The sequence below is a fragment of the Apostichopus japonicus genome, chromosome 18 (assembly GCF_037975245.1).
Source record: "Apostichopus japonicus isolate 1M-3 chromosome 18, ASM3797524v1, whole genome shotgun sequence".
Classification (NCBI taxonomy): Eukaryota; Metazoa; Echinodermata; class Holothuroidea; order Aspidochirotida; family Stichopodidae; genus Apostichopus; species Apostichopus japonicus.
In genome coordinates, this window is record NC_092578.1 from 20,342,823 (window position 1) to 20,370,691 (window position 27,869).

The 27,869-nt window shown below is 39.4% G+C and overlaps 1 protein-coding gene across 2 annotated transcripts; it reads left to right on the top strand.

Moving 5' to 3' along the window:
* The first annotated feature begins 5,888 nt into the window (after positions 1-5,888).
* LOC139958971 (beta-2 adrenergic receptor-like) lies at positions 5,889-26,804 on the top strand. 2 transcript variants are annotated; one of them, XM_071956434.1, is made up of 2 exons: positions 5,889-5,938; positions 24,500-26,804. In XM_071956434.1, the coding sequence occupies exon 2, from the start codon at positions 25,434-25,436 to the stop codon at positions 26,538-26,540; it is 1,107 nt and encodes a 368-aa protein (XP_071812535.1). In that variant the 5' UTR covers positions 5,889-5,938; positions 24,500-25,433; the 3' UTR covers positions 26,541-26,804. The 2 variants fall into 2 exon arrangements, with proteins under 2 accessions (XP_071812535.1, XP_071812533.1); XM_071956432.1 differs by lacking the exon at positions 5,889-5,938 and adding an exon at positions 13,452-13,590.
* Positions 26,805-27,869: the final 1,065 nt, after the last annotated feature.

Sequence of the window (27,869 nt, forward strand, 5' to 3'; positions counted from 1 at the left end):
CCACATCAACCTCAGACCTTCTACCCCGCCGATGGAGGTCACCACCCCGAACACCCTCTTGGTCTACCCTTTGATATGGGTAACCCGGAAATCTATCAGGCACCCATTCATCGTCGCTTGAACTATCCGTACTCCCTTCCACAATGTCAGTAGTTCGCCTATGTTTCGATGAAGCCTTCTTCACGATTCGTCTCGGAGTGTTATCAGCAGGTAAAAGAGCATCACATGGTAGAAGTAGATTTCGGTGCAAGACTCGAATCCGACCCCGGTTACTCTCTGGACGGACTTCATACACAGGAATGTCTGGTAACTGCTTGGTAACAACATAAACCTGCTCTTCCCAGAAAGGACGAAGCTTTCCTGGTCCTTCAACCCGGGCAAGATTCTTTACGAGAACACGGTCACCAGAATGCAAGGCAACGTTGTGTCCCTTCTTGTCCAGTCTTTGTTTGGCTCGATCAGATTGTTTCTTTGCATGTTGGGCTGCAATTTTGTAGGCTTCCTTCATTTTGTTTCGCCATTTTTCAGCATATGTCTCTCTCTGGTCTCCAGTTGTCTCGTTTTGAGTTCTGGTAGTCTCATCTCCCTTCAAGCCGAAAGCAATATCTACAGGTAAGCGTGGTGTTCTTCCAAACATTAGGAAAAATGGTGAATAACCTGTTCCTTCACTCTTTGTGCAGTTGTATGCATGCATGCATTTACGCAAAGAGTCCTTCCAGTTGAACCGTTGTTGTTCAGTCATCGATCGTAGCATGTTGAGGAGGGTACGATTCAGTCGTTCTACCTGACCGTTCCCTTGTGGGTGGTATGGGGTCGTTCTGGAGTGTCCCACTCCACTGAGTTGCTGTAGTCTGGTGAAAAGCTGATTCTCAAATTCCTTCCCCTGATCATGATGCAATCTTTTGGGAAATCCAAACTTCAGGAAAAAGTCGTTGAACAGGTGATCAGCTGCTGCCAGGGCAGTCTTCCTTTTCGTCGCATAGGCCTGGGCAAATCTAGTGAAGTGATCTACCACGACTAGTATATACTCATATCCCCCTTTACTTTTCTCCAAATGTAGGTAATCAATAGATACCAATTCAAAGGGTTCTTTTGTCACAATAGGCACAAGGGGACTCTTTACATGTCTTGCTGGTTTCTTTTGTTTGATACATTGACATTGTTTTCTTACATAGAACTCAACCTCTTTCGCCATGTGGGCCCAATAGAATCTTTCTCTCACCAAGTCCAGTGTCCGTTCCACGCCCACGTGACACATCTCATTGTGGAGCTGCTTCAATACCATAGATTTGTACTTCGATGGCAAAATCAGCTGTTCTCGATTAGCTGTTACTCTCTTTAATACACCTTCGGTCGTAACAATGAGTTCTCCCCATTTGTTTAGTAATGCTCTCACATCTGGGTCTTCGTCTTTCCTCTCCTTGTAAGTTGGCTTTGTCCCCTTTTCCATGTACTCAAGGACTTTGCCAATTACTGGGTCATTGGCTTGAGCAGCCTTTAGTTCCTTCAGTTCAATGAGACTCACTTTGTGATCTGTGGTAAGGTTCATGATATTACAAAGGTCTATATCAGCAGTAAGTGAGTCTGCGTACACAAATGTTCCCTCTACATTTGCTGCCGCACACTCTGAAATCGTCTGGAGAGCACATCCCGGAACTTCCGCAGTACACTCTTGGATGTACTCATTGATGTCGGTCTCTAAGGGCATCCTTGATAACACATCAGCATCCTGGTTACTGTGCCCTGGTCGATACTTGATATCAAATCTGAATGAGGCAAGATCTGATACCCACCTCTGACCTGTTGCATTTAAACGTGCTGTCGTCATTATGTAAGTGAGGGGATTATTATCTGTGTAGACCACAAAGTACTTTGCGTATGTCAGGTAATCTCGAAAGCGTTCCGTCACCGCCCACTTCAGTGCCAGGAATTCAAGTTTTGTGGAGTGGTAATTCTTCTCTGGAGCACTGAGAGTCCTGGAGGCATATGCAATTACCCTCAGTTTCCCCTCCTGCTCCTGGTAGAGTACAGCTCCAAGTCCCATTAACGATGCATCGGTGTGGAGAATGTATGGCTTAGAGAAGTCAGGGAATGCCATAACTGGTTGTCTTGTTAGTAGGTCAATCAGACTACATAAAATTCCCTGATGCTCCTCAGTCCAGGCTATCTTCTGATTCGAGTTGGGTAGATGGTTGTTCTTCCTCTGGTTTCTGCGACTGGGTTTTTGTGTAGAACCCTTTTCCTTCTGTAACAGCTTGAAGAGAGGACTGGCAATTGCTGAGAAGTTTTGAATGTAGCTCCTGTAGTAGCCAATGAACCCTAGCATTTTCCTCAACTCCCCAACTGTTGATGGTTTCTTATCTTTAAGTGAGAGGACTGGTTCAAGATCTGCAGGGTCCAACTTATGTCCTTCTTCAGTGACTAGTCTGCCCAAGTACCTGACCTGTTTCTGGAAGAGTTTGCATTTACTGGCCTTTAGCTTTATCCCATGTTGCTGTAGTCTGGCCAGTACTTTCTTCAGATTCTCCAAGTGTTCTTTAAATGTGCTGCCATGGACTAGCACATCATCTAAATATACAAAACAAATGTCGTTGTTCAGACCATCCAGGCATCCCTCCATGTATCTTTGGAATTCTGCTGGGGCGTTTTTTAACCCGAAGGGTATTCTTTTCCATTCATGGAGGCCCCACGGTGTCACAAATGCTGTAAGTGGTTGACTCTTTGGGTCGATGTATCCCTGGTGATAAGCACGACCTTGATCGAGAGTGCTAAACCAGGAGCTACCTTTCAGGCCATCAAGGATATCCTGGATTCTTGGAATTGGTTGACGATCATCAACTGTTTTACGGTTCAATTCTCTATAGTCGACACATAGGCGTAACGACCCGTCACGCTTTCTGACGCAGACCACAGGTGAAGAGTAATTAGACTTCGACTTTGTTATCCAGTCCCTTGCTAGAAGGTCTTCCAAGTATTCCTTAACTTCTTTGAAAAGTGGACGTGGAATACTTGCATAATTCTTCTGGACTGGTTCTGGATCATTTAAATTAATTTTCATCTTCAGGTCGGGACAATTTCCTGTATCCATGGAATCCTGTGAAAATGCTCTACATTCTTTCTTCAGCATTTTCTCTGCAGCATCTTGTTGCATTGGTGTGAGACATGTGAAGTCCACCTCTGGACACCACTCGTCAACATCTTCACTGGACTGATCACTAGTCACATTAGCATTTTGTACAGAGTTATCCAATGTATTTACGTCTAAAGACATACAATCTCCATGTCGGGTGGCCTCATCTGCGTGTCTGCCATTAGCCACCTTACCAATGTACCGGAATGGCTCAATGTTTCCGATAACCGTACGTCTTGGCAACTGTATGTCATGGTTAGTAGAGTTGAAAACTGGTAGCATAACACAACGTCTTTGTGGCATTTTGACTACCGTCTCAGGTATGAGCAGCCCCTCTGGTACAGAAGTCGCAGGTGTTGGTACAAATACACCCTCGGTTCCTCCCATAACTCTCTGATGATTCAGTTGACATTTTGTTATGCATTCCACATCTCTCCATTCCCTAGGCGGTATCAGTGTATACAGGTTTGGGGTTTTTACATCTACTGTGTCTTCATCCATGCCAGCCTCAATTAACCTTACCAAGGCTTCAACATCCTGTTTCTTTTTCCCTGGAATTGCTTGCACAAGGGTACTTATCTTAGAGCCTTTCTGGCAGTTTCCCATGAGATGTTCGATGACATTGTACCCAATCAATGGTGACTTCATACTCCCAGGATACACCAACATTGGAACCCCAAGACTCTTGGTTCCAATGCGAAGGTCCACTAGGATCCACCCAAGGTATGGCATCTCTATCTCATTTGCAGCCTTTAAATCAAGATGTTGTCCTTCTAAGAGCTCTTCAACTGGTCTTATTTCGGCATGAGGAAGGTGACATTTGACCCAACTGTCCGAGACTAAAGATACTGCTGAACCTGTATCCCACAGCAGTTCACTATCAATCCCGTTGAGGGTTCCATTAACAACGCACCTTTCACCCACTAGGTCAACAATCTTCTCTCTCTTCTTTCGAGACCAATCGTTATTCATAGCAACCTGTCTAAGCAAGTCGGGACATTCCAGTCCATTTACATTTACTGCATGGACATCGCCTGAGGTCCCTTCTCGTCCCCCAGAGGAGACCTGTTGGCGTTTCCCTGTTGCTTACCTGCCAAACATCCCCTGGATAAGTGACCAAATTTACCACATTTATAACAGTGGCGGCAACTGTCTCCTATACCATCCTGTTGACAATCGGAGCATCCCCGGGGCCTCCTCTCAAACGTTTTCGCCCTTCCCCTTTCTGTTATGGCCTTGTGTATTTCAGCCACTTGTGTCTTCAATAGTTGTACCTCTTCGTACAAGTTTGGGCTCTTCTCTTTCTTTACTTCGGGTTTGTGTCGGTCATTACCTGTCATTTCAACTGAAGCTGTGACAGGCTTCTTCAGTTGCATCTTTCTCGCCCTTTCTGCCTCGGAATGGGATGCTTGGTTTACCCTCTCCAGGAGGTCTTCCTCGCTGCATTTGTTGCTGGAGAAGGCATTCTTTACCTCCTGTCTAACTTCCGCATTCGACAACCCAGTTGACACTGCATGTTCAAACATTGACTCTACAAGGGTTTGGTCATATTTGAATTTGGCATTTGCTTCTTTTGATGCGAAGAGTACTCTCTGCTTCAACGCCAGGGCACGGAGGACAAAATTCTGGGCCGTCTCAATTCTACCCTGTGATATACCACATAGCTCCTGATACAGTTCAGTTGCTCCCCGCTCCTGAAAGTGAGCCCTCAGCAGACGTCTGGTAATGGGAAGGTCTAAGTCGTCCCGTCCCTCCAAGTAGTCCCTTAGCTGTAAACCAGGTGTAACAGCCCTAACTACAGCCTCTACAATTTCTTTCTCAGGATACCCACTTTTAAGTCCACTGTCAATCTGGTGGACCAGAGACATGAATGCTAGCTTGTCACGTTGCCCAGGGTCCCCGATCTGTCCTTGTATCTTGAACTCTTTCTTGTATGGCAGAGCATGATCTGTGGGAGGGTGACTTTCCTTCTCAGAGGTTGACGTGGTCACTTTTAGTTCCCCTAGACATCTTTCAAACTCTGCTTCCAAGTCCTTGAGCTTCCGCTCATACATCTTTACTGTTTCCCTCATATCCGTTTCAGCGGCATCATCGGCTGAGGTGCTTTGGTCCGTCTCCATCATGGTCTAATCTAGTGGTTACTTCAGTCCTGGCAGGGTCGCCAATTTGTTAAGACCAGGATCTCTGTGAGACGGAGAGAGGAAAAACCAGTTTTAGTTTAGTTGTAACGAGTTAAGGCACATGTTAATCAATCGCTGAGGCTCCGCCCACCATACGCGCTATTGAACGCCAAAACAAACAACAAAATTTTGGGTAGGGCACCGCTAATCATACCCATAACATATTGAATGTTATTTAAGAATGCTCTGTATACGAGCATGCAAGGATATGTTTTTATAGAGTGATTAGAATTTATTAAACAATGAATAAACAATATTAATGTCAGCCCCCAGGAGCCATTCCAGACACTTTGAAGATGAAGTGTCTCTGTTTACTTTAACCATACCATAACATGCGAAGACTCGCCTCAGTAAAGTCACCTTTAATTTATTTGTTGACATTTTGGTGCGTAATAGTCCTCACGTGGTGGCAGTTCTATCACCATGGCGCCCATAGTATGAAGGGTGACACATCGTGAATTTTAGACTTTTATTTGCTGATGTAGACCCTCACCGTTAAGATTAATATTCATATGTGATCTCCCGATTTCAAGATCAATGCCTTATATGCTTAGCATACGTAACCATCTTTTCTTTCAGGAAATCCGGGCACATGATATCGATACTTTCTTTCCTGACCAATTGAAAGGTAACTGCATGGAAGTCCTATTATTCATCACTTAGTACGACCTGATGCGTTTCATGTGAATAACCTGCTGTGAGATGATTTAATGATGTAATTTGCCTTTATCTCTGACGCATGAATGAACTATACGTTTGTTGTTGTAAACTATCACAGGTTATGTTCAAGTTGTCTCTATGAACGGATTTAAATTCCTCGGGCCTTTAAAAGAGACAAGGATATTACATAGGGACAGTAAGAACAATCTGGGGATATTCATACCCCGGCCACATGAAATCAGTTGGCTATCCCTAGAAGCCTCTGTTTACATACAGAAGGGTATATCAACTTCTTTAAACTTGTTTGTAATATAATTTATACATAGGACCGTTTCCGGGATTAAGAATACTTCGGGATGAATACCATTGAGTCATATATAATTGTGATAGGCCTATAAGCTAGTTTCGCGAAACTCTTACAATTGAGTCACTAATGATTGAATATTCACTGAAAGGCTGTAGACCTACTGTACACAATTCATCTATATAACTTCACACGCATATATCTTTGCCAGTAGCCAAGCCAATAATACCGTAGTTTATCCAATCTCTCTCTCTATGTAACGGAGAGTAGCTGCAAGTTTTTGATCCGCTGATATGAAGTAAACAAACTATTTAATACACTAAGAGCTATATGACGAAGTTATTCGATACTTTATCGCAAACATGACTAACCAATAAACCTTCCATAAGCTAATCATGAAACATTTATAATACTTCTCCCGTAATCGTATAAAAGCATTAAAATCCTCGGTACTGATAATATAATGGCTTTGCCAGCTTTGGACGAATCGTCAATCTTACTGGATTCCATCGTTTCGTTGTGTGGTAATCATGGAAAATAAGTCATTTTGCCCCCTGACAATCATTTAAAGTGACGTAAGTTTGTATCTTACAAGACTGATTATGATTTTATTCAGTTGTGAATCACACTCCAGGAAGACTGAGGTATAGTTGTCACTAGTGACACTGCACAAGTATTCGTGTGACAGGTATGAATTATGCCCCCTACAAAAAAAAAAACTTGTCATTTTCCAAGTTGCGGTATTATCGTTTATACGACTGCGTTCGCATCGATCCAGGATGTCAGTAGTTAGCAGATTCCAATCTGTCAGTTTGGTTACTGCGGGGGCTGGGCACGCTGCTGGTGGAGAAAACAGCAACGCCATTTCTCAAAGTATATGAAATATTTGTCTGCCTGCTCTCTCCCCTCCAGGGGACGGTAACATTCAACTGTACAAGTATTGACATGTCTGTATAAGTATTAAATACATTGTGTGTACCTTTAGCTCAATACCAACAAAACAAGTAATAAAGTATGAAGTGTTACAAATACCATCCAAAATGTGGTTCTTTGACTACTATGTAATATCTTCACTTCGAAGGCAAATCGTCCTACTCCTTTCAAGTGTGATGATCTATGTTGTTCGAATGAGAGGCAATGGGTGTCATAGCAGTACGGTATATCTCTGTATGATATGGACATTATTAATGTGACTGATCATTCGATTGGAAGGCGCTGGTCTTTAATGACAGTCAAGGGCGTAGGAACCGGGGGGGCTGGGGGGCGCCAGCCCCCCCAGTGAAAAATGTGGAGGGGCGGAAGTATCATTCCGCCCCCCGGTTCGCAAGTAAGAAAACCCCTTTTTCATTTCCAAATGAGAAAAAAATTTCATTTGGAGCACCAAATTGCATCTAAGGCCTGGTGAAAATACAAAATTAAGTTCACAAAATGGAGTGGGTGTTGAAGTGTGCTATATTGCACCAAATTGCATCTGAGGCCACCTGGAAATGCAAAAAAAAATCCAAAGGGGAGGGGGACACCCCTCCCCTTAGACCCCTCCCCCAGGCCGGCCATCAGTCTTCAGCCCCCCCCCCCCCACTCAAAAGTACCTTCCTACGCCACTGATGACAGTATCCTATTTGAAACTGACATCTTAACTACCGCTTACATGTTGTCACACATATATGTCGGGAAAGCCGAATCGTTTAAGTTGTTGAAGAGTTACTTCGTTACAGATTTCCATTTACGTACTCCTGATTCATAGAGACACATTGTTATTAGCAGGGCTATCAATCATTGCCCCCCCCCCCACCCACCCTGAAGGTGTCGTTGCTGTTTTACACCATAACACAGTGCTTTACTAAAACTGATCACGATATCCTTTGTTTGAACCGTAGAAAATCTAAGTTTAGCCACTATTGCATTCATGAATAATTTGGTGCACGCGAAGAATGGGTTATGTGATAGACGACAGGGAGTTCTATTTACTATTAATAGTAGAAAAGGGAACGTTGAGTTGTTATTGTACACTCTGACAGTGTACATCGATATTCATAATATCATAAGCAATTCAAGAACGCTAGTTTTTATATGTACATTATTTTCAGTGAATACTCCTTTAATACGATTATCTGCGAGTTGGCGGACAGTGAAATATGGCTTGATGATAAGAAACTGACGATAAGAAATAAAAGCATATACGTATCAGTGAACAGCAATGAAAGATGTGAAACTATCAATAAAGACCTCTTCACGGCCACTCTGACACCTGATTGTCGCAAATAAAATGGAAATTAATTCTAGCGAGAGGTTTTCAAAAGTTCTCCTTAAATAGTGACCTCTATAATTCTTAATAACTCTGAACGTGTTTCAAACTTGTGCGACAACAGTACTTTTACAAGGGTAACTGAATGCACTGCTCTTTTACAATAATTATGGAGATATCTGCAGCGAAATGTACTTTAATTTGCAACACTGCACTAACTTGTTGTAGGTATAGTTGCTTTTTAGTGCGTGCAACCCATGCAGGTATTTCTGCACAAGTTGAAGTTGTATGGGAGAGTATAGAGAGGGAGGAAGGTATTTTGGTGTAATGGAGGCTACTCTTTTTTTTCTATCTTGGAAAAGGATATCGTTCAAATCACCGCGAGGTTCCACGGCGTGGGTATAAACAAATGAATACGGCGGAGTGTATAGCCTAGTGGTTAACGCCGGCGTCTCCCAGTCATGAGATCCCCGGTTCGATTCCCCGCCGACAGCAATGTGTGTCGTCTGGCAAGGGTGTTGTTCAATAACAACCTCCCGACATGGACGTTAAATGGATGTGTGCCGAGAGATTGGCTACGGTCAGCTTGCGAGTCTATAAGCCTCCATGGCTTCTTTCGCGAGTTCCTGCTTGCGGGAAGATCACTATACATACATACATACATACATACACATGCAATTTTTTGTTGGTCGAGAGCCATAGTGTAACTGTACTTACTATCAGGCCAGAGTATCAATACAACGGAATAAGTATTAATTAGCATAGTATGTTGAACTTTCTATTACGTAATTAGTTTGGCACAAATATACTTAAAGGTACAGTATACGTTCTTGAATATATAACACTCTTCAGGTAATAAGTTCCAATTTGTAAACAGAAGCAAATGTCTCGAATAAATATATGATATATATCGATATACGCGTCTTCGTTAGACTTTGATTTCTTAACGGCAAAGTCGCCTGCACTAAAATACAAATACATAGCGAACAAGAAGACAGACGAGCAACCAAAACACATACACCGCATTCAGAGATTGGCAGGCAGTCAATAAATCAATAAGCAATACTAACCCGAGACAAAAGTCATAGAAATGCTCTATGACGGGCCCTAAAACATAAATTAATAATATATATGCCTGCTGAAGGAGGTATAGGTTTCAAGAGCTTCTTGAATGTTTTATATCGACTGCTCTTGATATTTTCTGGCAGTTTTCAGACTTCCAAATTTGGAGCATAAACGGAAAAATTCTGCCCCAAAGAAAATAAAATCAGTGCAAGGTTCCCCAAGAGAAAGTGAAGGAGAGCTTTATGACCTACCTCGTCTTCGGTCAATACTGATTTCATTAATATGATTAATCTATAGTCATTGCTTTGTTTCATAGGGAGCCAGTGGAGATGTATTAAGTCTATGTAATGGGATCAAAATTGCAATGTTTAGTGACCAGTCTTGCAGTTCACTAACAAGATTGGAGCTTGTTTACAAGGCAAAACCCATGCAAAATAGACAAGCAAAGAACTATTTGACTATATAGACCTATATTTTAAGATTTAATTGGTCACAAAGAACAAAACTATCGGATTCACCTGACTTATTGTTGTAAATTTTGCATTATTTCGAGGCAACTGGTGATTAGGTATTCTTTAATTGTAATTTTAGCCAGTGGAGCTTTAACGCAGTGCCATCACTTATCATATTTAATCACAACAAATCTGTTTTAAACCTCTATTGTTGAGATCAACGCAATTCAATAAATTCACACAACCTTGTAAGAAATGATTGAGTGTACATCTTTCAAATGATGAGAGAAATACACCCTTTGCAGTTTTAAGAGAAATGTAAATTAACAGCCATTGTTAATTTCATGTAATCATCATAGTTGTTCAATTGTTTGTTTTGCAACACGTATCCCTATCTGTACATCAACAAGGTCTTATTTAATGGATTATTTAGATTTCTGGTTCCATGGAGATGGTTTAATCACGCAGTAATTTCATTTCCGCGACAAATACAGAGAAAGAGAAGTCCTGACATGTTTCCGTTTCATTGCTTGTCCTAGACGCCCTAGACAAACGTCTTTTAATATTGTCTGACATAAACTTGATGATGCTTTTAGTAATGCTTCATTCTTTACGTTCTTTGTCATGGTCGGTATTTCTCATTTTCAAGACAGGAAACGTTTTTCGAATGACATTTGCAGCCTTCATTTTCGTTTTACTTGTAAAAAAAGCAACCTAAGAATGTTTAAACCTATAACCAAGATAATGAAAACAAATAAAAGAACATAAGGGTTCAGTAAAGTCGCATAAAAGTAAATTAAGTTAAAAAGGCTAGAGAAGAATTCTGCTGAAGTATACAAGCTTAAGTAATACCAGGTACTTATTACCATGATACTTAAAAGTAATACCAGGTCACTGTAAACTAATGTTTAATGGGTAGACGGCTACCTACAGATATGTGAGCTTAAGTAATACCAGGTACTTATTACCATGATACTTAAAAGTAATACCAGGTCACTGTAAACTAATGTTTAGTGGATAGACGGCTACCTACAGACATGTGAAGTTTTAAATAGCTCTTATACATTTAAAGGTATTGAGTTATATTCTTTTGTTGAGGGCTCATTGGTGGTTAAAATTGAGATGAGCCATCCAATTAATAAGCCTTTCGTTTTGTTGTTATGGCTTCAATGAACTAGAGTGAATTTTATGTCGGCGAGTTTGGCTTAGATCCGAAGGCATTCGGTCTATTAAGGTGAAATTTATGTCGGAGAGGTCACGTGGGAGCCTGTTATAGCTGATAGACAACACGTATCTAACTCGATTGTATGAAATCGGATTTGTAGCTTATTTATTCTGGTAAGAAAGGGAACATAAGCGTTCTTTTTTTGATAGCCGTTAATGTTAGCATGATAGACTAATGATCGATTTACATCAAGGAATTATGTCCACATCATCAGATCATCAGGTCATTGAATTCATTGCACTGGATGTGAAATAGTTTGTTATTCATCTTACGTCCTCACGAAACTTGAAGATATCAAGAACCAATTCCCCAGTACAGCCATCATCGGTACTTCGACGTCACTTCTCTTTACCCTAACATCCCTCATGCTGAAGGTATCACAGCCACGTGTGCAGTCCTATCCAAGAAGGTCCACCCTTGTCCACCCACCTCTGACATCAAAGTTCTCATGCAGCAGGTACTCACCAAAAACAACTTTACGTTCATGGACAAGCATTACCTTCAAAGACACGGGACTGCCATGGGGACCAGGATGGCTCCTTCCTTTGCATGCCTGTTTATGTCTAGCTTTGAAGAACGCATGATCAGTACAGCTCCCTGCCGTCCCCTTATCTGGTGGCGCTACATAGATGACATCTTCTTCGTTTGGACCAGTGATGAGGATAGCCTGCTAACCTTCATCAATCACATCAATTGTTTCCACAGCACCATCAAATTTACCTCTGATCATTCTCACCAACAGGTTAACTTTCTCGATGTGACTGTTCGCAAGGAACACGGTTCTCTCTCTCTACAGACTTATACACCAAGCCCACAGACACACACCAGTATCTCCATTCTTCAAGCTGCCTTCCCCATCACTGCAAGTCTTGAATTCCCTACAGTCAAGCACTTTATCTTCGTCGCATTTGCTCTAACAATTCCTATTTCATTCGCCATACAGATGCTTTGGGAAAACACCTTACTGCCAGGGCCATAGTGTCAGAAGGGTAATTGAAGCCATTCAGAGAGTCCACTCCCTATCCAGATCATCTCAATTGGCAGTGAAGGACAAAAAGGGACGAGATTGCGACAACAAGCTCCCCCTGGTTGCTACTTTCCATCCAAATCTTCCTCCTCTTCAGCAAAACACCTCTAAACAACCACAACAGTCTCCTTACTTCAGACAGACTCCAACGAGCCGTCCCTGAAAAACCCACCATCGCCTACAGACGTCCACCTACCTACGAGACCTTCTTGTGCGTGCTGCTGTTCCACCTCTAACTTCTAACCCTACACCCATTCAGCATGGTACTTTCAAATGTGATCGTACTTCGAGATTCATCGTCTGCAGCCACCACATTGTTGAATCTAATTCCATCACCAGCCACAGCATGCAACTCACACACAAGACTAAGGGTCACATCACTTGCACAACCACTAATGTCATCTATCTGATCTCTTGTAGAGCTTGCGGCATCCAATATATTGGCGAAACCAAAACCACCCTCAAGAAGCGATTCTATGGTCACAGATCCACAGTCAACACCATGAAGACCGAGACCCCAGTTGGAGAACACTTAAACCTCCCCAACGATACCATTAACGACATGTCCCTACAGGGGATTGAATCCTTAGGTAGCCGCCCTGACCTAGTACTAATCAGCAGAGAGAGGCTGTGGGTGCAACGCCTTCGCACCATTCAAACTCAGGGGCTCAACATTCAGGAAGGACATGAATAACTATTCTTCTGTCCCCCTCCATCTACCCTTGCCGCCCCCCCCCCCATCACTCCTCTTCTCACAGCTCTATTCCACTTTTCCCACACATTTCTGTCCTTGTCCTTCCTCAGTATATTCCCTACCCCCCCCCCCCCCCCTCCACTGTTTATCTCCTACCTCTCCTCTTCCCCTGTTGCTTTCTTTCTGTCTTCTCTCCATCCCTTTTCTACTAATATTCCCTTACATTTTATCTCTTTGTGTTCACCGTACTCATTGACCTGTCTGTATTCTCTGCGTGTTTTTGTCTCTTCTGTTTACTGTTTGTCATTTACCCTCTGAAGAAGATCCTGCTAGGATCGAAACGTCAGGCCAACTTACTTTTACACATCTTACGTCTACGAGCAGTCCTTTTGAAGCTGTGAACTAGATTTACTTCCTGCAGCACATCACGCGCATGCGTGTTGATTGTCCTTCGTCGATCAACAGAAACGGATTTCCTCGGTTAGAAGAACACTGATTCTCGTTGAGATCACAATGTTGGCATTTCTCTTTCGCGCTCTTTCTATCCATGTTTCTCACTCTAATCACGCCCTGTGCTCTTTTGATGGCTGAAACAGTTGCAAATAACCGTAAGTATATTTTAATGTTATGGTAACTTCATCAAGAAACGTTAAGGACTGTGCAGATAGTTTAAATTCATTTACTTATTGTATAAGCCTTTTCAAGTTTTTATTAGAAAAAAGGGGACGTGAAGAAGGTAATATAGATTACCAGTGTGCTTACAAGAAAAGAAGATAGATAAATAGATATATTGATAGATAACCCTGCCCACGCCAAACCACACCCAGCCGTTCTCGCTCTTTGTTTATCTTGAAACTAGGTTTGCGAGAATGACATAAAATAACCCACCATGATGACCATTATTCTAATACCAATTGAAATTCCCAATTCATGTATAGAGCTAGAACGTGAAATTTTTGAAATTCTATTTCATATTTCTGTTGCAGCTGCAAATGTCGCATATGTTGCGCTTCGATGAAGCAATTGATTTTCTTATTCTTTCTGGTCCAATTATCATTTTCTTGTTAGCACTTGGTACAAATAATTGAAAAATACTTTTAAAGAATGCGGTTGAAGCCCTTTTATTGACAAAGCTGTAAAAATATTATCCTTACTGCGTATTGTGTTTAGGCCTCATGAGCCAATTTTCAAAAGACATCAAAGATGAAACTTAAAAAAGAACTAATAATGAAAAATGAATATATGAAAATGATATTGTATAGCTAGGCGTACTAGTGTAGTAGTATTGCGGTTTAATTCAGTATTATCGTAGCACAATTGTATTTATACCGTGTTTCAGCATTTTTAGTTGATATTGTTTCAAGTTATGTAAGCATTTTGTATTGTAATTTTACCAAATTGTTAAACTGATATGGCAGTATCATAATCGTGAAAAAATTAGTCACAACACGATGTACTTGAGTATTTTTTTTTGGATGCACTGCATATCATTTAGTTTATGGTGCATGGTTACATGAAAGTAGCGTGGCTTGGCGATCAATCAACAGCGATGCATTTGACCTGAAAACCTTATATTTCAACCATCGTCTTTTAACATAGTAAGTATGAATAGTATACAAAAAACGTAAGACAAGCTTTAGGTGTATACCTTTAAGCAGCTTAAACGTAAAGAAATGATGAATGAAACTTAAAAACATTTCTACCAAACTTGCAACTTTCAAGTTGCACATGAAAAGTCAAAATAGTTATAGAGGGAGAGGTTTTGTTGGAGACGCAAACAGTTGCCATCTATTTCATTAAAATTAGAGACGCGAACAAACTCAGCAACATTTGTATGTATTTGTATGTATTTTAGATCCTCCTGCAAGAAGCCTCATTGGTTTATCAAAGCAGCAGGCTGACCGAAGTCAGTCTCTTACATTCATATTTAACGTCCATGATTATGAATTGTCAATTGTCAACAACTCTGTAACTGGACGAAATACATTAATCTTGGAGTGACTCGAACGTTAACCACTGAGCTAGCACTCCATATGTAAATAACTTATTTGTCAATTTTTAAATAACTTATTGCTTGTAAAGAAACTTGCAAAGCGAAATGGCTCCTGCTCGTGTATGTTTGATACTGTTGTTGCAACAGTATAAACATATGGTCTATATATATTTATATACATATGGTCTTTATATATATATTTATATACATATGGTCTATATATACATATGGTCTATATTCATACGGTCTATATAGACATATGGTCAATATAAACTTACGGTCTATATATACATATGTCAATATATACATATGGTAAATATATACATGTGGTCTATATATATATATTTATATATATTTGGGCGATTCCGTGAAAACAGGGACATGACCCCAAATTTTCAAAATCATTTCTGCAGCCATTTTTGTCTTCTAATATACTATAAACACATTTAGGGTCTGGGTTATGTACTTTTTTTCCAACTATACCATGTTCTTCTACCAAAAATTGTGAATACCTGACTAATGTTGATTTTTGAGGGAATATTTGAGGAAGTAGTATGGATATTTCAAAGTCTCAGATTTCCATATTTGAAATTAAATTAATTATTATTTGAAATAAAAATAAATTTGTTATATATGTATTGGTAGTGCCATTAGTGATATATTGAAATATTAATCACAATTCCCCTAAACATTTTTGGTTTGTAGGCATATATGGCTGTAACGACACAGAGCTGATTTGAGAGCGTAATGCGAGTTACCGAGAGACCAAATTTTTAACTTTTTTTTTTCACTGGAGCAGATTATTTCCTGCCATTTCATATTATGCTTCTAGTCAAAGTAAAGAGTATAAAAATAGTTGAAAGAATTAGAAATGTACCTAGTATATAGATATAAAGAGCCATTTAAAACTATAATGCGAGTTACCAGTAATGCGAGTTACCGCTGTAATGCGAGTTACCATATATTATTCCAATCTCACTTGCAGTATACTACTGATCAACAAAACAATACAGCGCACTATATACTTTATGAGCACCAAAATCAATAGGGTTCATCTACTCACTATGGGCCACCCACCCACTAAGGTGTGCACAGTAGGTACTTCCTTTACCCAGAATGCACTGCAACCTTCATTACATTACATGTGACCCTTAGGACAGTTTCAACAGACATCATTTTATCATCTGACCTTTGTGGAATCACGGACCTTCCAAGTTGCATTCAACTGTGACATCATCAAATGAGTAAAGTTAGCATATTCTTTCTCCATTTTAACATTAGCATTTTCATGGGATATTAATTGCTTAGTACAATATTTATGACAAATTGTGAGAGCTTAGGCTATATTAGTCTGTAGCCTATCACATAGTAATCTAGTATGTTCAAGGATGGGCAAATATTGTAAATCATGACCATTAAAATGTGTCTAATATCTTGATGGAAATTAGTCTTGATATGAAAACTGATGCTGCCAAGGGTGTGGGCACCTCAGAATTAGTGGGGTGGGCAGAGGGGATGGGGCGGACGGGGAGTTTGCATAGGGGGGATTGGGGCCGCTGGGGGCGGGAGGGGGCAAGATTGCAGAGGCATGGTCAGTTGGAATAGATTGGTGTGGTTTACCAATTCAAATGTGGGTTTCCCAAATATCATGATGTGCAAAGTGTCTTATCACTACAATGTGAAAATCAACCTTTACTCCAAAGCATATCAAATCCCCAAATTACACAAAATAAGGCAGGCCACCGGATTTCACGGGAACGATCGATAACTGGAAATGACCGAACCCCAGGGGCCAGGGATGACAAAACTTTCTATCGACGAAGCCAGATGATAAAGAAGTTGGGAACGCCTTTGATTGCTATTAGTCGTGGCCAATTCAAGTTTGCATCAAAATTCTAATTTGATACAAAACACCATCCATTCAAGGTTATCTAGAATGGCCTACCAGCATGCCCTCATACCGCATGATGATACATCTATTGTGTTATTGTTGATAATGTTATTATACTGACAGAATTAGGAACAAGGATTGTTTTATTAGTTTCATGCTTTTTCTAAGAACCCTAAATACAAATTTTCAAAGGACCAATGCACTAATTAAAATGCCAAAGAAACTTTTCTTTTAATTCACTATAAGCTGTGAACCTGTTTAACTTTCAGTAGATGTTTTGAGACATTAAAATGGAAGGACATTAAAATGGAAGATGAGAGCTACCAGTTTGCTTGGATTAGCTTGATTGGAAATTTGGATTGATAATTCAATAGTGTACATTGCAATCTTGATAGTCAACAATTCTTCAGTTGATTTTCTGGTTCAATCAGCTTCGATTATTATTGATATAATTGTCATGATGTTTTGCAAATTGTTGTTAAAATGTTGTTAAAAGTTTTGGAAAGAGTTTTACAGTTTCTTAGAGTTTCCAAGTGTTTCAACAATGGCTTTGGAGTATATCTCTTTCAAAGAATTTGATGAATAAAGAGCAAAATCGATGACTGGAAAAAGTGTAATGCGAGTTACCAGACTTTTCCCCCCTCCATACCACATCTGAAGTTGTTTCATATTTTCTAATGCTGATATATAAACATCAGTAGGGTAGATATCTTGTACATGTATGCAATTGAAGAAATCATTCTTTGTTTGAGCACGGTGCCATTTTGTACCGGTGTCAATTTTTCAGGTGTCCTTTTCCCGAAATGCGAGTAACCGATATTTGGAAGCGCACCATACATTAAGGCGAACAGAATTATAATTCTTGATAATTTCATATTGTAGCTATGAATGTTGGATATAAAACCACAGAAAATTGAGGAGTTACACTAACCCATATTCAAGCCACAGCACTTGGATTATAAAAAAATACAGCAAAAAGTGTAATGCGAGTTACCATGGAATCTCCCATATACATATGGTCTGTAAATATACATATGGTCTATATATAGACCATATGGTCAATATATATATATACAGACCATATACATATGGTCTGTATATATATGGTCTATATATAGACCATATGGTCTATATATAGACCATATGGTCAATATATATATATACAGACCATATACATATGGTCTGTATATATACATATGGTCTGTATATATATATGGTCTATATATAGACCATATGGTCAATATATATATATATATAGACCATATATATAAATATATAAACATAATCTTGGCAAACTCGCTGAGTTTCTCTGCACTCACAATATCAAATAAAACATGTCAAATGCATCTTGAGAGACGTTTTCGTATGTCATAATTTTACACGAATCTTTCAGAAGAATTGCCAATCGTCTCAAGCATTTCCTCTCACGCAACCACTTAATGCTTTCTTGTAAGATTATTGAGTCAGCTTTTATCTGAATTGATTTTCTTGTTTGATAACAAGTAAATACTTGAGGTAACATTCTACAGCAGATTGTTCTACATCGACCGTATGTTACACTGAAGGTGAACATATCAATTATATAAATTTGACCCATGCAATTGACACAACAATCAATAACAGATGCATGACTATCGTGTTATAGCCAATACAATATGAAATTATGTGTGAAAACGTTAGTTGTAGACGTAAATAATGAAATCAATTTAATTTGCTAGAAACTTGCGAGGCAAGTGTTGGACGAATTTGTGAAACAAATTACTATTTGGTGGATGGATCAATTTTGGCTAGGTGGCTTGATGTGGATAGATTCGGTAGAATGGATAAGTGTTTAGTGGATGAAACCATCACCATAACGCTGAGTTTGATATAAATTTGGATTACAAACAATGACCAGCCGTTACATGCTGTCCATCCATCCATTCATTCATTCATTCATTCATTCATTCATTCATTCATTCATTCATTCATTCATTCATTCATTCATTCATTCATTCATTCATTCATTCATTCATTCATTCATCAATCCATCTATCTAGGGTTGCATTGAAATACTGTTGTAGTATATGCCATAACATCGATGATCAATGTTATTATGATTGATGTAGTTTTCTCATCAATGGAAGAATTGGTTTGAAGTTTTCTCCCCATTTGTTTCTAGACTTTATATAGTATATGTAATTACTCTAGAATGATAAGTTTATACATCACAAATACTCTAAAACCCAGGAGCTTCCGGGAGCTTCGCCCTTTGGCCCCGGGTTGCTCCCTTGGACCCACGCGTAATAATCGCGCCTCGCGTGGGGCGCCTTCGGCCCCGAATGGTGCCCCCCCCCCCTCCCACACACACAAATTGAAAAGTCTGACGACGCGACTGCGAGATCAGTGCATGGGAAATATGAGAGCATAACAAAAGTATCCATAGACAATCTTCTTCAGTCCATTGGTCGCTCCTCCCCCTGATTCTCGTTTACCATAATCTCGTTGGTGATATATATATATATATAAACATATATATATATGAACATATATATATATGCAGTGGCGGATCCAGGATTTCGCCGAAGGGGGGGCCCAGATGGGAAATGCCTAATCGTCGTCCTGGGGAAGGGGTCTAAGGAGAGTGGGTGCCCCCCTCCCCTTTGGGAAAATTTCACAAAATATGGAGGTCCTCGGTGCAATCTGGTGCTACTTTTCGTGAAAGTTTGGAGTAAAATTTATTTCCAATAAATCATGTATTCATGGTTTGCCGGGCATATATTTGCAATTTCGAGCAATGAGCTGGGATTTACGTCTTTGGGGAGTATAGGTGGTGATGCAAACTACTTTTTACCAGGCTACTCCAGGCCATTTCATCTTGGATGCCCCCTTCCAGATGGAGACTATTGATGCAGTCAGAGTGCCCCTCTCACCTTCACTTTATCAGAATGATGGTGTACTCTTTTTGCAAATTTATTACACGCACAGTGGCGTAGCTAGTATTTTTTGAGTGGGGGGCCATGGGGGGCTGTTCTTTCTTGTGGGGGGGGGGCGGAGTTTACTATCTAAGCGGAGCGCCACCTTGGTTGGCGCGGAGCGTACAGAGAAAATTTGAGATTTCAGCACCCCCCTGATCGCAGGAGATGGCACCTGTGAGGCAAAATAGCAACCAAAAAGATGTGCAACTTTGGTGACAGAAATGCAAAAAAAGTTTTTTCACTTTCATGCTGACTGGCCTTGCCAACTCAGCCAGACTTTTAACTTGAGGGAAGTTGGCATCATTTGTCGTTTCAAGCTGTCAAGGCCTTTCTCCCAACTCAAACCCCTGTGGGCTACCGGTAGATTTGCAGGATATGCCCACATGTGGACTTAAATAGCATTAGAGGAAGGGGGTGGAAGACTAACACGCATCGATGTTTCGGTAATGGTCCACATTGATGGCTCGGTGCTTATTAGGCCATTTATTGGGTTTCTTGAGGCAGCTGTCATCAGAATCTGGCTTTTTGTGCCAATCGATGACCGATAACATGTATTGGTATGTAAATTTCTTCTTCATATACCTAGCAACACTCTAAAAACAAATGAGTGGATTTCATTCCATTGGAGTGATCACTCGGCGCACTTCAAATTAAGAGTAAAATTTAACTCTATTGGAGTTAACCCTCACTCCTAATATGAGTGAATATAACTCTTTAGGAGTTAAGATTTACTCCAATGGAGTGGAAATTCACTCTTATACCGGAATGTGCTCAGTGATCACTCCCATGGAGTGAAATTCACCTATGTTTTTATCAGTACAGTACAGTGCATATCATCATAGACGTACGTACTACGTACGTTCGTATATCAGACGCACTCGATACCCACGATACGATACGGTCCTGGAGAAACTATTTCCACTCATCATTTTTTAAGGCGATACAGTAGTGAGTATTGAACAGGCACAGCCGCATGTTTGCAGGAAATTCAGAATTCCCAATATTTTATATCTCTACCAGTAGTGAAAATCATGTTTCGACAGTTTCGTGGACATAAAAAGTTGTTTGTGGAATATTCAATGACATATCAGGGGCGGATGCAGGATTTGTGACAGGGGGGGGGGGCTGTCTGACTGGTCCAGCCGCGCCTGAACGTAAGACTATCTAAGCGGAGCGCCATCATCGGTTGGTGCGGAGCGTACAAGAAAATTTTTGGCTTTACAAACCCCCCAGATGGCCGGAAACGGCACTTCCCGAGTATTCTAAGCAGCATGTACCTAGCCTGAAAATATGGATCTCATGTCTGCAATTTCAGGCCCCCCGTAGCTACGCCACTGATCACGCATGGGGCACTTTCCCTCGAACGGGGTAAAAAAAAAAAAAAAAAAAAAAAAATCAGGATTTTCAAAAAGGGGGGGCCCGGGCCCCCCGGGCCCCCCCCTGGATCCGCCCCTGTATATGAACATATATATATATATGAACATATATATATATATGAACATAATTGTATTCATAACACATAAAGTACTTCATCGTCACTGCAAATAACTGGTATTTTCCGGTATGAGTCTCCTTTCATTCCTTCCCTTTTATCCTCATATCTCGTTTGAAACATTTCACTTGACACTTTACGACTAGCCTTTTATATTGCTGGTAAGAATATTATTTATCACCACTAATCTTATCATTTAAAATAGGAACAAGAAATTCAAAGTTGTGGACAATTGCTAAGTTTTTGGTCGTATATGATTAAAATCAACTCATCAACACAATAGATTCTTTATCTAACGTTTCTGGGTCGAATATAATAAATGCATCGATTATTTACGTTCAGATGGTTAAAAAATCGATTTTGTGATGTTGGCAACTTTCTCTCATAAGTTAAAATATATCACGTAAAAATAGTCAACTGTTTTAGTAAGAATAACGTTATGAACATTCATTAAATCATATCAAGTATCATACAGACCACTTTACTGAACATTAAAATTTGGCTGTACAACATATGTCTTCTTTAAGTAAAGCAATATCGAAGGCATCAAAACATCCAATTTATTACCAAATGCGTCAAAGAACGCATCATAACTACATCAATATATTACTATGACAACCAACTCTATAGTCATTCAGCAGTTTTTAACGTTGTTATTGTTATCATATGATTCTTTCCGATCTTCCGCGCTCGTATTGCATTAACCTACTTTAAAATACGAATATATCTGTTGTTTACTGAATCTGGACTATCGAAGAGAATGCAACCTAAGTAAGCTAATTATATTCTCGCAATCTAACGTTCACATCATATAATTCAAATTATTATAAGTACGTTTGCCGTGGCTCTATGATGTGTTTAGTAGAAATATCTAAAGATTATAACTATCGGCTACTTATCAAGAAGGGGGAAGGAACATACAAACCTCGAAAATGTTCACACAATGCCTAAAAATACATGATATTTTAAACAGTGCACTTCCAAATGATAAACGAATTGAGTAACCGGTAGACAACTATATCGCAGCGATTTTTTTATATTTCTTAAAATTTCTTGAGTTTGGGGCTAATTGACCTATTTATGGTTGTTTCCAACCAGTTTGGGACAACTGAAGGGCAAAGGTTAAAATCACCCTAACACTAACCTAAATCACTATAACATGTGAGCCTAAAATAATTCCAAGAAGTATTTAATTCTAATCCTGAAGATAATCTAATCATTCCGAGAGATGATTGAGATCAAATAAGCCCTACCATTCTTGTTCATATGACGTTAGTTTCGCTCGGGTCCTTTAGTCGTAGTTTTAAGCAAAGACTTGTGAGCAGTGATCTTGCATGATCTGCACAGTTGTTGATCTTACACAATGAATCGTTGTTGTAGGAACAAGATATGTAAAAAGCCTATTAATCGCAGAGACCTTGTCACGCTATAACGATCATTTATAATACTCGAATCAGTACGTTAAATATATCGTCTACCAACAGACTACTGGAAGGTGCCCGTTGAATGTACCGTCTACCCACAGACTACTTAAATATATATCGTCTACCCTCTGACTACTGGAAGGTACCACAGTTCATCAAGTTCTATATCTACCAGTAGTATACCCTGCCATATTTTCTTCGCTGATTGCCGTGTTATGTTCGTATTGTTTAACCAACCTGTTCTAGTCACTCTATTACATATCTCTGATTTAACCATTATTGTGTATGACCAATGGTACATCGTTTACCACTGCCTTTTTCTCCGTCACACTCCCTTCATTCCAACAAACATACCACTCCCTCGAAAAACACACCAACATACAAAATGTTGGAGCTCCAACTCCACTACGGTTACAATTCTAGCTTTCAGTAAAGGTTAAAATGGTAAGAATCATACTTTCGTTTTGAAATATGCATCATATTATATATGCAGTGCTGAAACCATTCTTGTGTAGCAAACAATCGGTTTCATATCATTAATCGCGTTAAGCAATACAAAATGTGAGTATATGGTTATACTACTTTGAACACACGACAGTGGAACTAATCTAAATTATCAATTTGACTCCATATCAACTGCTGAAATTATCAATGAGTCGATATTACTTCTCTGCGCGTGTTCATGACAGATCCCTGTTATGTTATACACTTTACGTACGTTATCATGATAACGTACGTAAAGTGTATAACATAACAGGGATAGAGGGGGAGGTGAGAGATGTGGTATATGAAATGGCGATAGAATGCATACCGGTAGTTCATATTCTGGAATCGGACTTGGACATGGGAGCACTAGACTTATCTCTGATTCCACCTTAGACTTGGCACTCGGATTGTCCTTGGGCTCGATTGGCTGGACTCGGAATTGGATACGGACTCTGACCTGTTGGGCACGACTGCAGCCCTGTGTTTCATGGTCTCATGGATTTTTGACTTGTGCATTTCGACCACAGTTACAAGGTTGTTAAGGACATGTTAAGTTTGATAAATGGTTTTCAGAGCTGTCTCAAATTAATATAATGCTGTTGGCTGGGTGCCGGGGCAAACGAAGAGAGAACTGTAGTGGAGTTCCAACGGACAAATCGCCGGGAGGTTGCAAAACTTTAAGTTATCTCCTGTTTCCTCATAGTGATTATCGGAAAAAAGAATACAAGAAATTGAATTTAATCTGAAATCTCTTTAGACTGTACCTGTTTTCTTTCTCATTGGATGCATTTGACAAACGATTATTATAATTAAGTGATAACATTTTTTTAATAACATGGTTATAAATATTTTTGAACCAAAACAAATGATATTTTGCCATTCTAATCTTTATCATGCCAAATCTAAGCCTTACACAGGTATTTCCATCCCGATATCTTCAACTCAGAGTTGTAGCTAAAGAAAAGCCACTAGTAATAGTTACTTAATAATTATATGACTTCGTATGGTCATGACCGTTGTTTATGATTTTAATTCACTAACATCAAGATATGATACGCAAGCATACTGAAAAATAGGCTACAGTTCGTTGCTCCACAGCTTTATGTTGGTCATCCACAAGTAACGTTAGTACTCCCACTAAAGTAATCAATCACTTGTGTGTTATGTAATTTATAATAGCGAACGTGTTTCCTTTTTAAATCAAATCGCGTTTTCATTTAACTGAATAAAGACCCAAAGATAATCAATTTTTCCTTCCGTCTATTTGTTTGCAGATTTGGAGTGTTGTGTATGACTGCAGGATTCTTCCACGTCGTTGGATGCGGTCTCCTTATAGCTACTTACACCCTTTAGAGGACAGCTGACCCGATTATTGGAATACTACGTCCACAGCTTCTAGTTGTGCTGTACTATTGAACAAGATACGTGTAAGAATGATACCTGATTTAGTTGGGTTTATCAGACGTACACGGAATAACAAATGCACCTGAAGCAATGTAAACAATTAGAACGACTGACCGTTCAGTCTACCGAAGAAAGGAATCGATGAAGGACAAATCTCGGTCAAGATTATTTGCTATATAAGCACCAGAGAATACAATTCGGCGATTCTAAATGTAATTATTGAAATGGGCGTTTCAGTGAAATTGCACAAATGGACGATTCTCTGTAAACCGATTGAAACTTAAACTATCACGTACCCATTTGTTTGATTTGTATCAAAAGACGGAAATAGTAATGAAATTTGTATTTTGCTTAGTATCAAACTATGTTTTTACGAACAAAGGAATTATGATCAATACTTATTGATAACTAGTAATATTTAAATATTAAAATACTTTGACGTTAATCATCAAACTCTTGTCGATAAATGGAAACTTCTGGTTCTCGAGATGCATGGTTTAAGTCTAGCAAGTTGACATATTCTAACTGACTGAGTGTACAGAACAAGAGAAGTCTGTTTGCAGTTCTCTTAAATGAAGACTAGATTCGTTTTCTTGTAGCATATTCACGATAATAATTCTCTTCGTATATACAAAATTGCGTCTGCTCTCCACTCTCTCTACCCTTTCTCCGTTCTTCTGTTGGTTTAAAAAGTATAGTGTAGAGTGATAATATGATAAAATTAAATGACAACCAAAAAATATGTTTTGAAAAAGAAACGAAATATACTTGATGATTGTACGATAGAAAGGAAAGTTGTGCAAAATGGATAATTCTAATGTTACGGTGTTGATGACTACCAGCAAAATAACTGAATTTGCTACACCATACGAGTTCACGTGGGAACCAGTCGTTTGGACGTGGTGGTTGGTTTGTCAGCTTGTGCTTGCTTTAGTCGGTTTGTTTGGTAACGTGATCGTAATTATCATATATAGCCGAAAGAATCGCTTAAAAAGTGCCACTAATATGTTTATTATGGCTTTAGCTTCTGCTGATATGATATCATCCATAACGCTGATTCCTCTGCCTTCAGCGAAGACCACTACTAATGGTATCATTGGTCAATTGTACTGCAAAGTTGTGCATTCTAATGTCATCCTGTGGATATCAATAGTCGCCTCCATATTTACACTCACCGTCATTTCCGTCGAGAGATACTTTGCTGTTGTATTTCCAATCAGATATAGGAACGTCTTTTCGAAATCTCGCCCAAAGGTTGTCATTTTGCTAGTTTGGATAACTTCGTTTATAATCAACTCCTTCAGCTACTTCGTGACCTACCGTGACCCCGCTACTGCCGGGTGTGTCGTCGATTTTCGGACTCCGTTCATCCAAGCGGCAATCGGGACCACGCTATTTTTCCTCGAGTATTTTATTCCCGTTGTGATTATGGTGTCGACTCAAGTAATTACGATTAATCGCTTACGTCAACAAGCGAAACCGATAGTAGGCGCGGAAAATGCGGGACCTGGAAACAAACAACGAGCGAATGCGTTCATGTTAAAGGCGAGGAAAAAGGTGATACAAATGTTGTTTTTGGTGATTCTTACTTTTATTACTTGTTGGACTCCAGATCAAGTTGCTTTCCTAGTGTTTAATCTTGGTTACGTAGAACCGCAGTATTTGGGCGGAAACCTTTACCGTATGTTTATCGCTCTTGCTTTTACTAACTCTTGTGCCAATCCTCTCATATATACGATGAGCAATCCGCAATTTCGTGATGCCCTACGCCAATTACTAAACGTCCAAAAGAAGCGAATATTTCCTTTCACGATCGGTGGTGCATCGGGCAACACAGAAAATACATCAGCAGATGCGCCCCTTCCGACGGGCGTAGACGCACTGGAGGCGCAGGGCGGTGCCATGGAATAAGCTTAAAGAAGCTACTGAGCGCCCCGAGAAATTCATGATGCTGAGAAGAACAATGATTGTCTGATATTTTCATTAGCACTGTCAGAAAAGAAATGTATATAATGTAAGAATTGTAATAATTTCACTAAATGTGAATAATTCTTGAGTTGCTTCCGAGAATTAACGTAGTAAGTTTATTCATACAAATAAATGTATGTATGTATGTATGTATGTTTGTGTGTATGTATATATATATATATATATATATATATATATATATATATATATATATATATATATATATATATATATATATATATATATATATATATATATATATATATATATATATATGTATGTACGCATGTACGTACGGAGGACGAACGGGTGGACGGGTGGGTGGAACAATTAGAATGCAGATTCCAGGTATTCTTTTTCTTAGAGCTTACATGTAAGCGTATTATATTCAGACATTTTTCACCTTGACTTATGATTGGCAATTAATATTAATATATTAGAGGCGTGTTTAAATTCCACCAATTCCAAGACTGTAAGTGGTTTTTCGAAATACTTGCCTCCCTTGAGCTTGTGCAGCGACCAAAGAGATTGGTCAGAACCGACTTTCAGCATAATGCAGGTTTCAGTCACGATCCTAATATATGTTATTACGACCATGTCTGTGTTTTATTTTTTATTTCATTAAACGTAACTATTCCATAGTGATTACTGTATATTAATTTATTAGAGATAGGGAGAGACTTTCAGCATAATGCAGGTTTCAGTCACGATCCTAATATATGTTATTACGACCATGTCTGTGTTTTATTTTTTATTTCATTAAACGTAACTATTCCATAGTGATTACCGTATATTAATTGATTAGAGATAGGGAGAGACACGATAACTGAAACCGAAATATTTGAACATGGAATAAGCAAATTGATAACTTTTGTTAATTGTTAGTACAAGATTTTCCTTTTTACGTAGAATTAATCAGTTTATTGACTTTCCCAGCAGGATTATATGTTGGAGTGGTTACTTCCTTCATTACCTCGACCACTGTAGTCTCGTATCGAGAACTTGTACAGAGAGAAATTTAGAATTGAAAGAATCAAAGGAAAGAATATTTTTTGAGAAGAAATATGCAGACCTATTTAAGTGAAAATGGGATTCCCGTGTTATCAACGTCTTCAGCGTAATCAAGTTGTAATAGTCCGAAAAATCGTTAACCAGAATTGGTTCAACTGAAATGAGGGAATTATGTTAGGTTCATCTGATCGTCAAATGGTATTTCATGGTAGTATAGAAGTGAATCTCACAAAGGACGTTCCTAGTATGGTGTGTTCAATC